The sequence below is a fragment of the Epinephelus lanceolatus genome, chromosome 15 (genome assembly GCF_041903045.1).
Source record: "Epinephelus lanceolatus isolate andai-2023 chromosome 15, ASM4190304v1, whole genome shotgun sequence".
NCBI lineage: Eukaryota > Metazoa > Chordata > Actinopteri > Perciformes > Serranidae > Epinephelus > Epinephelus lanceolatus.
In genome coordinates this window covers 12,445,760-12,458,650 of record NC_135748.1, presented here as the reverse complement: position 1 = coordinate 12,458,650, position 12,891 = coordinate 12,445,760, and the positions used below count along the sequence as shown (strand labels likewise).

General features: G+C 40.3%; 1 protein-coding gene across 2 annotated transcripts in view; it reads left to right on the top strand.

The window, feature by feature from the left end:
• fndc5a (fibronectin type III domain containing 5a) overlaps nucleotides 1-12,891 on the top strand; it is a 48,991-nt gene that overhangs the window by 21,877 nt on the left and 14,223 nt on the right. For both annotated transcript variants that reach the window (XR_013493332.1, XM_033643609.2), the window contains exons 2-3: nucleotides 8,709-8,824; nucleotides 11,947-12,145. Coding sequence is in view for 1 of the 2 variants with exons in the window: in XM_033643609.2 (XP_033499500.1) it covers nucleotides 8,709-8,824; nucleotides 11,947-12,145 (315 nt within the window). In the remaining variant the exon portion in view is untranslated. The remainder of the gene's footprint in view (nucleotides 1-8,708; nucleotides 8,825-11,946; nucleotides 12,146-12,891) is intronic.

The window sequence follows — 12,891 nt, the reverse complement described above, 5'->3', positions numbered from 1 at the left end:
GGGGAAAGGAGATGGACAAAGACAGACAAAAATTGACCAGAAGCTGTAGGACGTGAGGGCACTCAGAGATGGTTTAACTTTGTTTTGCAAAAAGCTCAGAAATAACAAGGGCATGTCACTGCTTTTTTTCCCTCCCCACCTTATCGCAATCTCCTGCAATCTATACGTAATCATCTTTTTTATCATTTGTCTCGTATTTAATCTCAGTGTCGCAGACAGCTAAATGTCTGTTTTCCAGGCAAGACTCAAAAACTAAATAATTTACTTACACATGCCAACCGGCAGAGAGCAATATATACAATAAAGGAAGGAGAAAACAAAAGAAATGCTACACTTAGCTACATTATTCAAAGTTACAAACATAAAAACATGAGGTATCATTATTTTAAGATCATCCAGTGTGAGAGGAAGTTCTTATTTCAAAGGGCTGTGCAACAGACAGCTCCATTTTAAGGAGAAAAGAGAAAGTACTTTCACTAATACCAGAAATTTGGAGGCTTTATTAAAAGCTAACCAGCTCTGTGCAACATTATAGGATTTAAAATACATGAGGTGTGAGGAATGGAGCCTTATAGGTGAGACTGTTGCCTCTCTGTTGAGAAATGAGAAGGGTAGATTCACATTAGACTGATTCTTATCATGTCTGGAAGATACAATTTTCTGTTTAATTTTTGTCGTTAATTGAAGTCATGTTAAAAGTCAAAACCAGCTTCCATTTTTTCCGTTTCTTCACAGACTGCTCTTGAACCTTAAAGACTTGAAATGATTCAATCAATTCAACTGATCATCTGTCTCTACTTGTTACTATTCTTCTAAAAATGAGTAGTGCAGTAATGATCTGAATGACTTCCTCTGACTCACCAGAATTGGGTCTATGTAGATTATGCAAGATGACATCACCAAAACTACCTGCGAGTCCATTTGACTTCATACTACATTACTTGTTATGTGTAAATCAATGTGAACATGAATCAGACCAGAGCTAAAAGACAACACTGTATAATTTGTGTTCCTCAGTCCAGATTAAATAAACCAAAAAGTACAGATGTGAAAGTGACAGATTTTTGGTTTATTTTGATCTGTTTATTTATTCGTTTATTTTTGTCTGGCCCTCACAAGTCTCCTAATCTGATGAATGTGCCACAGTAAATCACTGGAGTCTCCATTTTAGGTCTGGTTCCTGTAAGGGCTGAAAGACGAGAAAGAGAACATAGATATTTGCAGTTCTGAGGGACTTTTCAGCACGTGCAAACATAGAAACGACCTGTGTCAGAGTCGAATCCCCTGGGGGGCATTGGGAGCTGAATGTTAACTATCACTGTGTATTTTGAGTGCAGCGTTAGTGCAAGAGAGAGAGAGAAAGACAGCGAGAGGGGACTAACTGTGAGATAATGAGTTTGATTTGTGAATTCTTCAGTCCCATCAGCCCCCTCTGCCCAAGACGCCCGTCCCTCAGGCTTCTCAGGAAACGGTAAACAAAAGCAAAGCCACTTCAAACATCAGAGTCCCCGCAGATGAAGAGATGCAGCAGGTCTCCATCCTGTCATCCACTGTTAGTCAGGCCATTCATCAAAATGCCAGCGGCGGGCGGGTGGAAACGTAACACACAGGCCTGCTTGGATATGGTGTGCTGTCTCTGAATGTACAGTGTGTCAGTGTGTATACGAGTGCTACAGCAGCCCATCATCCTGTAATTACCAGCTGTGTGATTTGTACCCGTCGAAGGGTAAGTGAGCGTTAACCTATTCAATAACTCATTGACTGCATTTGGTGGGCTGAATTAGATTTATATCCCATTAAAGACAGAAGAGCGGCATCACTGAGAGTGACCACTTCTCCTTGTTCCTATTCATCTCTTTCTGTCCTGCATCACATTACAAGCATCAATCAATCCCAAAAGGCCTCAGTGATGTCTGCTAGCCTGGCTCTGTCCAAAGCAACAAAATCTCCCTACCGGCAACTCTGAAGAACACTAATTAACACATTATGTCTTGTGTATATAATCCATATAAAAACTGACTGAGTTTAGGACGGAGCCAGGCTCGCTGTTTCCCCTTGTTCACAGCCTTTATGCTAAGATTAGCAAACCAGCAGCTGGCTGTAGTTTCATGTTTACTGTATAGACATGACAGGGATACTGACATTTTCTCATCTAACTGCAAGAAAGCAAAGTGTACATTAAATAAGGTTTTGTACATACGATTTTAATACATGAACTGAATAATAAAACACACCTAATTGAGAAAATCTTAAATTAGACATTAAGATAAAAAGCAAATGTTTTAGCAGTCACCTTATGCCTACCAGACTTTGAAAAGTCTAAAGACTGACACCCACTCACATCTAATGACACTGTGACTTTTTAGTCACACACTTTAAGATTTTACAAAGACTGGGGATCTTACAGAGTCACTACAACTACTAAGATTTCCCACCCTGCTCCTGGTGGAAAATATTAAGCCAAACTCCCTTTAAGAAATATGGGGTATCAACATTTTCTTATGTTTCTGAGGAAATACATAACTCTAGAAACACAAGATAAAAGGCCTCATATGTCAACAGTATTTTTGTCAATTCAGTTTCAGTATAATCCATTAAGATAAACTGTGTTTGCTTACAAACATTACATTTTGGATTTTGTTGCCTGAACTTGCTGCCAGTCTCAGTTGGTCAGCTGTGTTATTTTAGTGGGAGGAGACTGTGGGAATGAGCAGTGAACTGTTTCAAAAATTAAGATTTTTTTTTACTGAAATAAAAAGTGGTTGGTGGATCAGATAAGCACCAAATTAAACAGACTCTTGTTCAGTGTTGGGTAAGGGTTACTTTAAAAGTAATCAAAGTACGTTACTGCGTTACTTTTTAAAAAAGTAACCAGTTACTTTACTGTGTTACTCCCTGAGTAAAGTAACTCAATTACTTTAAAAGTACTTCCAACGTTACTCTCTGAGAAAAGTAACTCAAGTACTTTTAAAGTACTTTTGAGTCTTCTACATTTCCTATTGGGCAATGGACCACAGGGTGCTAAGCCTACATTTTTTTGTCTCCAAAATTAAAGTTATGGACCACTTGCCCTTCACTGAGATCCAGTGTTGCCAAGTCCACTTATTATAAGCGACTTTGGGCTTGTTTTTCTGTAAAGTCGCTTACAAATATTGGTAGTCGCGGGTCGCGGTTTTTTTGGGCTTGTCTCTAAAGCATAGTTGCTTATTTGGGTTTGTTCCCAGCTCCATAATAAGTTGTCAAGCAGATATTTTCGATATGTTATTTAAACGTAGGATAGTTTGTCTTGCCTGTTCCCTCTGTCCCTCCCCTTTCCCCATACACACATGAGACAGCAGAGTTTTTTCCCACCCGCATCCTGCTTCTAATTGGCTCTGACCCTGAGGGCAACGAGGACTAGCCAATCAGAGGCAGAGCAGGGTAATGTGTTTTTTTTCTGGTTAGGAAAACATCAGTCCTGTAACTAAAAGAAAAAAGTTAGATGAGCGCATAAAAAGCAATAATAAATAAAGAATTTGTGAATTCAGGATGATATTTATTTGTGTGTGCAAATTTTAATTATCAGAGGTTTACTGTGTATATAATGTACTTGGAACATCAGTCTATATTTGATATCCCATCTGTTTTCTAATGTTAAATAATGTTAAAAGGTGGTTTAACTCCCTCTTGTGGTCATTGTCCTGAAGCTCGGGGGGGAGAAAAATAAATAAACTGTGTACCGTGGGTACAGTTTTGCAAAACTGCACACAGTTTACTAATCTGTCCACATGGTTGTAAATTGACAATCTGTACCCACAGTTTAAAATCCGTCCCCACGGATTGTAAAACCGTGCACATATTTTATTTAATTTTCTCTCACTGGAACCTAGGGGAGCTCCGTAGAAAAAGTCGCTTGTTTTGGGCTTGTTTTCACAGGCCTGGTTGTTTATTTGTCTCGCGAGATCTGGCAACACTGCTGAGATCCAATTCTCCCATCACAGCCGTCACTTTGACCAGTAGAAACACACAACGATCTGCTGCCGTAGACAACTGTATGACAACAACACCCCAGCATTTTTAATATTTCCTCTAGGGATGTTACCACACAGAGTAAAAGGGGGAAATGATGGTGTGAAACAGCAGAGGCACTTTGTCAACCCGCTGAGTTAACGTTACTGTCATTAGCATCAAGCTAGCAAACAATGGTACATCCTCACAGTCGGACATAAAGTAATAACATTAACAAATAGCAGCGGGGCTTTTACTCACCACAACTGCAGAGGCTCCCAGCTTCATTTGAAACAAACTATCCACCTTATTTTTCACAGAAACACAGAGGCAAAACAGAACGCAGCCAGCTTCCGTTTTATTGTGCGACACTTCCGGTCCAGCACTCTTGACCACTGTAAATGGGAATCCCCTTATTGTTTACCTTGTTGAGTTTTGCTATATATCATTTTTCACGTCACTATAATCACCGTTTAGACTAATCTGATGTTTGTAAAGTCTATAAACACAATGATCGAACAAACGTTACTATTTCTGTGTGCACGTTTTGTTTGTAATTAATAACATGGTTATCGTAGATTAGCTGGGCTAACCGTTAGCTGTTAGCCGTTAGCGGTGTCTGTAACTCAATAAACAGTCCGTGAAAAAAATATTGTTTCCAGCGGATGTCTTAGTTACAACATGATTGAGCTAACTGGAGTAGTTTCATGTTGTATCTGACAACGGGAGGCTTTTAACGGGTGACGTCCTGATGTTAGCTTTGCTGCTAGTGTTAGCTGTTACTACCGTGTTTGAAAATAAGGTGGATAGACGGTCCGTTATTAATTAATCCCTCTGTGTGTTTATATATTTACTTTTTATCTGCTCCGTTGTCTTTATAAAGTTAACATATCGCACTGTCATTTCAAACTCAACATTTGTTTCAAATTAAAAGCCCCTTATAACCTCGGCTGAGAGAATCCCTCCATTTTCTAAATAGGCTTTTATTCTGAAACATTTGTCAGAACTTCCTGTGGAAGATACGGTAGCTTAATAGTTTACGTATGGCGTTTCAAATGTAGTTCCTGCCATCTGCTGACGCTTTTAGGTGACTACAACAACATGTCGGCTGGCACATGAACAGACACAGTGACTCAAGTAATAGTAAAAGTGCTAAAAAAATAGGACAAGAATAACCCGATGACATCACACACGCCGTGAAAGACGACCGGGGATAATTGGTGAGTACCAGCGTGTAGCGTGTACCAGGCATAATGCAAGTCCTGAGTCTGAAATATGTCTGTCAGCGAGTCCTACTCCACCTATTTAGACTCCACCGTAGACAACGGCAGCGTTTCTCTGACCACGTAGCGAGCCACAAGCTCCGTGGCTTCTTTCAGACTGATAGGTTTAACGTTATCTCCGTTATTAGAACCAAATGACAGCCGTTGCTTTTTCACAGTAGAAGAGAAACGAGACTTGTTCACATTCTTGCTCCTCCCCGGAGTCCCCTCCATGTTTACTGTTGACCTGGTTTGCTGCTTCCTGTTTGGTAGTGGAGAGAGCGCAGCTATTGGTTGTTGGCAATGGTCAAGTCATTGAACTTCAGTATTTGTATGAGTCCAGACTTAAAGTTATGATAATATTAAACATGTTTGAGTTTGTCAGGAAAAGAAGAAAAATACTGACTTAAAGCAGCTCGGACTGAGTTTCATGACCATCTTCCACCAAACTATTGAGAGCACAGGAACATGAGCCATCTGACAGAAAACTATCATGATTTTGTTGTGACATTGGAAAACGGTCTGCTTAAGTGAAACTGTTTAAAAATCATTTGGTTTAAGGCTGGCATTAGTTTGACACATATCCTAATTTAAATGTAAGATCTTAAAGAAACATGGTGTATGATTTAGGGGGATTTAGGGGGATTTAGCTGAAACCAGCTGAAACTTCTCCCGGTTGGAATTCCTTCAGTGTACATTGTACAAGAGGTTTTTACCAGGAGCCGAACTATCTGTAGAGGTCTCTTCCTTTCCAAAACAAATGGACCAGGTGATTAAAATTCGTAAAAACACAGAATAAAGCAGTTTCATGCAGAGGGGCTGAGAACTACACGTTAACTACAGCTAATGTGAAAATATCAAGTGTGTATGGCCCTATCAAGAGTCTTCTTCGTGGACAAGGACTCGCTCTCTGTGTTAATATAAACAGCTCATTCTAAGGAAATGAAAACACAACAATTCTTATTTTCAGATGATTATACACTACAGAACACATACTTGATATATTATTCAGTTTCTGACAATAGATCCCCCTAACTCCTACACACTGGACCTTTAAGATCAGCTGATTTTAATCGATTGATTTGCTGGCCTTTCTTTTTGAAAATCAGCATTTTTAGGCAGCATTACATTTAATTAGCCCCTTGGGCATTACTTGCATCTAAATACAAACTAAGAGCACACTTATGGACTCATAACTGATTAAATTTAAATGAAATTATGATCCATTTTAAGCTCCACAGTGCACACTGTCACAAAATGGAGCCACGATACATTGTTACACCTGTACTGCAAGGCAATGAATGTTTCAGTGTATTATATTTGACACACTCTACGCTTCAAATGAGTTTTATGAGAACAGAAAGCCCACAGAAGATGAGATTGTATAAACAGTGTGAAAGAAAAAATCCATTTCACACTCATTTGAGGCAAACTGATGTGTTCTAAGCTGCAGGCACTGTGATCATCTGACCTGCACCCGCTCATTAGGTGTGTGTGTGTGTGTGTGTGTGTGTGTGTGTGTGTGTGGGCAACACATACAGTAATTAGTGAGCCCTATATGGCGGTAGCTGAGGCCACCAAAGTTCACACAGAGACACACAATCTCACATTTTAATTATTTGAGTCATTATGGTCAAATCTTGCAGCCTGTGAACTGCCTCCTGTTTTTCCTTTCATCATGCTTGCATTTCATCCTGTTTCAGAACCACACAAAATCGTTCAAAAATATTGAAACAGGTCAGTGGACACTTCAGCAGCAGAATTTAATGAGGACTTACTGTAGTTGGTGTTAAATCTTTCATTGCATCCAGCTCTGAACACACTGTTTTAATGAGAGGTAGATTTGTCATGTGCCAATAGACTTTTATTATTTCTTTTGTAATGTGTTCTGGCATCAGATTTGGTGTTTCTACATGCAATATGATGTCTGGCATCAAAAAGCTCTGTCTACCTTTGAATCCCTGCAGCAATGTTTACTTGTGTTTTGTTGGGACTAAAGTGCTTTTCCAACAAAGTTATTTGGTGGTCAAATAGTTTGAAATCTCAGTCGTCATTAGATAACCTCAGACAGACAGACAGACACAAAGAAAATGATAAATCCAGAGTGCAATACAGAAAGAGTTCATTATTTCTCACTGGCACAGTTTGGATTGGTTGACCTCTTGCTAGCTCATGGCCCAGTTGATTTAGGCTGCTGTGTCTTTAAGGCTTTCATATCTTTTCATCATTAAAACTGTGTTATTAGAAATCCATGCATGCAACACTAAAAAGAAAAGTTTTTAATATCTGAGAGTTGTGTGCTGAATGTCAGAAAAAGAGTCTACAGGCTTGCTAGGAACTCTGAGAGGCTGCGTTTATAGGCGTAGTGGCACTTTGAGGTTGTTGCTACATGTTCGCAGCAACGGACAGGCTTAGCAGAGCAATTATAGTTTGGATTTTTCATTTGTTTTTATTTTTATTCCATTTTTAATTTTTGTTTTAAATTCAGTTTGGTTTCAATTAGTAAAAATGAGCATATGCACCAGTGCCTCCTTATGCTTGCTGTGTTGACAAATATGACCACATTAAAAAAAGGCTGAAACTAGACTAGACTCTATTTTATTTTGTTTTGTAAGTACACATTATCATTTCAGCTAGTTTGCTTTTTTTCTAAAGTCTAATTTTCTTTTTAATTACAGTTAACTAAAATATTTTTCACATCTAGTTATAGTTTTTAGTTTAATTTTATTTGAATGTAATAATCTTGACGCTTTGAGGGTGTAATGTTTACAGTGGTCACCATCTTAATTAAGCCTACATTTGCTTAACAGAAATCAAAGGTGAGGCTGATGGGAAGCTTTTCAGGGATTTTTCATAAATCATATTAAATTTTTGTCCTGCTGATGGCGCTAAAGGAAAATCAGAGGATACAGTGCTGAGGGGGACCAAAATGTCTTTATCAAATTTTCTGACAACCCCTCCAACATTTTTGAAACATTTTACTCAGAACCTCGAATGTCAACATCATGATGGTGCCAGAGGGGAAGTCAGGGGATCAACAGGAGGAATCATACTCTGGGCACCACAAATGTCAGTGCACACAGCTTTAAAGGAATCCCTCCAATCCATTTTAAACTTGTTTAAGCAGAGTTTAAACTTTCAAAACTTAATTTCAACTTTAAATCCTCATGGATGGTGGGGCTGATTTTACCTCACAGACTGCATTGATCCTTTCACATCATACACACTGCAGTATCTGCTCAGCCTTGGGCAGAAGCACTGTGACACTCTGAGGAATTGTTTTGCGTTTCTATACTCGTTGGTTCCACCTTACATAATGGATGCAGCTGAGCCGTTTATTCACACCACTGAATCTGGCTTCCTGCCACACTGGTGGCCATTTCTGCAACCGACAGAACTTCTCATTTCATACCGCAGACGATAAAACAAGCTTTCATTTCTCTCTCTGTGTGTTTGCAGATAGCTTGTCGCCTCCTGTCAATGTGACCATCAAAGCAGTGAAAGCAAACTCTGCTGTGGTGACATGGGACATCCCAGAGGGAGACCCCGTTATTGGCTTTGCCATCACACAGCAGGTGAGCAGCGCACATACAGTACAGATAACTCACACTGAATATATATACTGTATGTAAATGTTACAACAGGGTTGATAAATCATGCAAACACACACACAAACTCAATTAATCACTGGTTGTTCGCTGCCATGTGCAGTTCTCTTTACCGTGATGCTTAGAGTCAGTGTGCATTATGGGAATTATCTCAGGACGCTGGATCCTGTTGAACTGCCTGTCTGCTCTCTGACAACAGCAGACACTGATCGCTCTTTAACATGGTAAAAGGTGACATTACTTGCTGCCATTATGCTCACATAAAACACACACCAGGGTTTGCAGAGGTTGTTGAAATGCTGTACATGTGAACTGTGATGTTCTGAAGGTAAAAACAACACACATACTTGCAGCAGAAACATCTGTTTACATATTATATCTTTTTTGTTTAACCCATACAAAAACAGATTGAACAGAGCCAGACTACTTGTTGCCCTCAGCACCTCTGCTAAGTGAAGCTAACCAGCTTCTGTCTCCAACTTCACGTGTTCTGTACAGACATGACAGTGGTATTGAATCTCAGTCAAAATGCAGATAAGCTTATTTCCTAAAATGCTGAACTGTTGTGCTTTAACAGTGAAGTATGTATGTATTCGGACTTGTACAACAGTAGCATCACTCTCAGTATCACAATCGTCTTGTTAAGTGTAACTTAATTCAACCAGGACTTCTCTCTGCCCTTTAAGGACACTTGTAAATGTCATTTTTGCCACAATGTCACATCAATGCCACAATGTCACATCAATCATCATTCTGATGTGAGGCGTCCCTTCAGTTAGTTAAACTGTCATTCCTGTGTGAATTTAAAGCTGAACTATAATGCTCTACATGGGACTATGTTCTCATCCCAACTCATCTAATACGGACGCTTGGTCAGTGGCCCCACATGTCAAAATACGATGCACTAGGTGCCCCCCTGCGTCAGTTTTGGTTGTTCAGGGACAGCATGTCAATTTATGCTTGTTACATGCATTGTTTCTTTTCAAAATACACTTCTGTTTTCACAGGAAATATAGTTTCTGCGCCTTACGGGGAAATTCATGTTATTCTTATGGTCTAAGACAGTGCAAAAGTATCAGTAAACATGGATGACTCCCTCCCAAATCCAAAAACTAAGTTGCTAAAACTCAAATTTGTGATGTCAGAGGGTATAAAGTCTGGAGCAGCTCCATAGACAATGAATGGTGAAAGATGTTCTAGCCGACACTGAGAGCACTCACTGGAGTGTTCCAAGTATATGTGTACATTTCTGTTTTACAGCTGAGAACAACACAATAGAATAATTCTCATTCAGGTATAAAAAAGACAACAAACATTCTGTGGGTCCACAAAATCAGGCTGCCATTCATTGTCTGTGGAACAGTAGAGTACGGTGCAATCTAGTTCATTATACTTTTCTTCTGTTTCCACTGTGAAAAGTTGTGGATGGTACCAATGGAACTGTTCTGTACCTCCCCAATTTTTGGTCACCCCTTCTGCTGGGGTACCCAGCACACAGATCTGGCACTAAAAGGTGGAGCTGTGAAATGCAGTCTGTTGATTGGTCAATAGCAGATGGTCACTTTGCTCAGGGCTGAGTTGTAGTTGGTTTTGAGGCTCATGTAACCACTGTTAATATAACAGAGAGTTTTATCAGTAGACTGTAACTCTAAAATGAAAGGATGTTTTGTTGCCTCTTGCAGCAGCTGGATTCTGAGAGAAAATAACGTAATTCATTGGGCCGACTGCCGATGACTTTTAAGGTGGAACATTAACTTGTAATGTTACTCAATGCATGAGTTGACAACATGAATCAATCAACACACTTTAAATATTCCATATGACAACTTGGACCATTACTTCTGTTTTTATATGACATACACTTTTAGTAATGAGTGGATCTTCAAGCATTTATATATATTAATTTCAGGAGCAGCAACTGCATATATTCCAATCCTCACTCAGAGAAAAAAACAGCATCACCGTTCCTGTGGGCTCCAGCAACACTAAACCCCTGTGCTTGCCTGAGAAGGACTAATGCACAAACCTGCTATTTTTAAATATCCCATCGACAGAGACCCTCACTGCAGTTTTATTTTGCTCAGAAAATGTCAGTGTGCAACCTCTTTCTGTGGATGATAAATGAGGTGCATATTTCCATCTGTGTCACCAGTGATGAGGAAATACAGCAAGTGCTGGATGGAGCAGTGAGTGACAACAAACCCGCCTACATTTAAGGGTACTGTTTGCAGTGGAAACGCTAGGGTCTAGGCACCATGTCTGAAGGGTTACTTTTGGTTCCAAAGGTATCATACCGAAAGTGTGGCAGTGGAAATGGGGCTATGACATCACATGTTTGATACTTACTTCTGTTGTTTTTTGCTTTGAGACAGACAACTCATGTTCATAAATACTGATTAAGCTTTCCAAGGCCATGGAAATAACATATTGGAATTCTTAATTTAGGTGATGTTCCCCCTTATATGCATACAGTCTTTCTTTTTAAAAAAATAAATAAAAATAAACTCATAACGTAGGTGAAACACCTGGTTTTCAGGTTTACTTGACTTTAGGGAACATAAATCCCTGGTTTGGTTTCATTAAAAATATCAGAGTTTGGTTTGGATCAAGTACGGTTGTTACTAACATAATGTAAAGTCATGTGACATAGGCCTACGTCAGTATTGTTATTAACATAACTTCATTAACCTGTGGTTTCACACACAAAATGAACAGTGAGCTCCTGGGTGAAAGTCCAGAGTTTGTTTGACCCAATGATCTTCCCTCCTACCTGCCCTGTGCAGACTTTCTCACTCTTTATTCTGAAGTAGTTGCTAGCAGCATCAGAAACAGTGACCAGCCAGTGCGTGTCATACCACTGCTAAAGGTGCTTCTGTGCATCGGTGCCAGCCACCCAGGGCCACTGTCCAAGCATCGGTATTTAACAAGTTGAGAATGAAAACACGTGGTGGCCTTTGTTATTTTTACCTTTGCCCCTTATTGAGTCAGTGTACACCTCCGTTATAGAACATGATGACTGAACACAAAACATCTGTCCTCCTGCTGTAAACCATATTCACCATCCTCTCTCCCGTGTCATACTCCAACAGAAGAAAGACGTGCGCATGCTGCGATTCATCCAGGAAGTCAACACCACCACACGCTCCTGTGCATTATGGGACTTGGAGGAAGAGACAGACTACATTGTGCATGTCCAGTCCATCAGCATGTCTGGGACGAGCCCGCTGAGCGAACCCCTGCGCTTCCGAACGCCGAAGGAGGCCGAGACTCAGGCCTCTAAGAGTAAAGGTAAAGTGGCACCATGACAGAACACACACACGCAAATTTGCGCAGTCATCCAACACATCCACACTTAAAGGGAAAAAAAACGGCACACTTCCTCACTCTGTTTCTGTCCTTTTCAAGACAGTGAGTGCAGAGGGGACTTGGCCTTTTGACAATATCTTGACTGATTTTGTCTAAAGACCAATAAAAATCAATAGACACGCAAAGCGTGAAATGAAATTTCACAACAGAGTGCTCCTGAAGCTTGCCCCCGCTGACCACAACTCGGGGAATGAAACTGACGAGGGGGGTGCATACTTCATTGTGTATTGATGTGCCTCTGTGGGCCTCACCCTGCATGCACCCAGCACAACTGCACAGTAAACCACAATGAGGAGAGGCATTTATCAGACACAGTGAGGAGGCAGTCAGAGCTGTGAGGGGTGGCGAATCGATGTGCTTTTGGCTGAAACTCCGCTCCATCTATTCTTCCTCTCATTTACACTCATCTCTCATGTGAGCTATACTTCGATACTTCCCAGGGTGTGGAGCCAGAAAGAGTCTGAACTTCTGTTATGGTGGCCAGTTGGCTGGCAGAGACATGTACAATCATCGCAGAGCACCGAAAGCATGTTCTTCCCACCACTGAGGCCTAATTAGCACAGAAAGTGTTGTCTGTGAGTTGTTTCTGCACGGAGACGAATTCAGAGAAATCAATAACTGCACAGGATCCAGATAAACAAAAGATTTCATCCTTTTGTGTACATGCA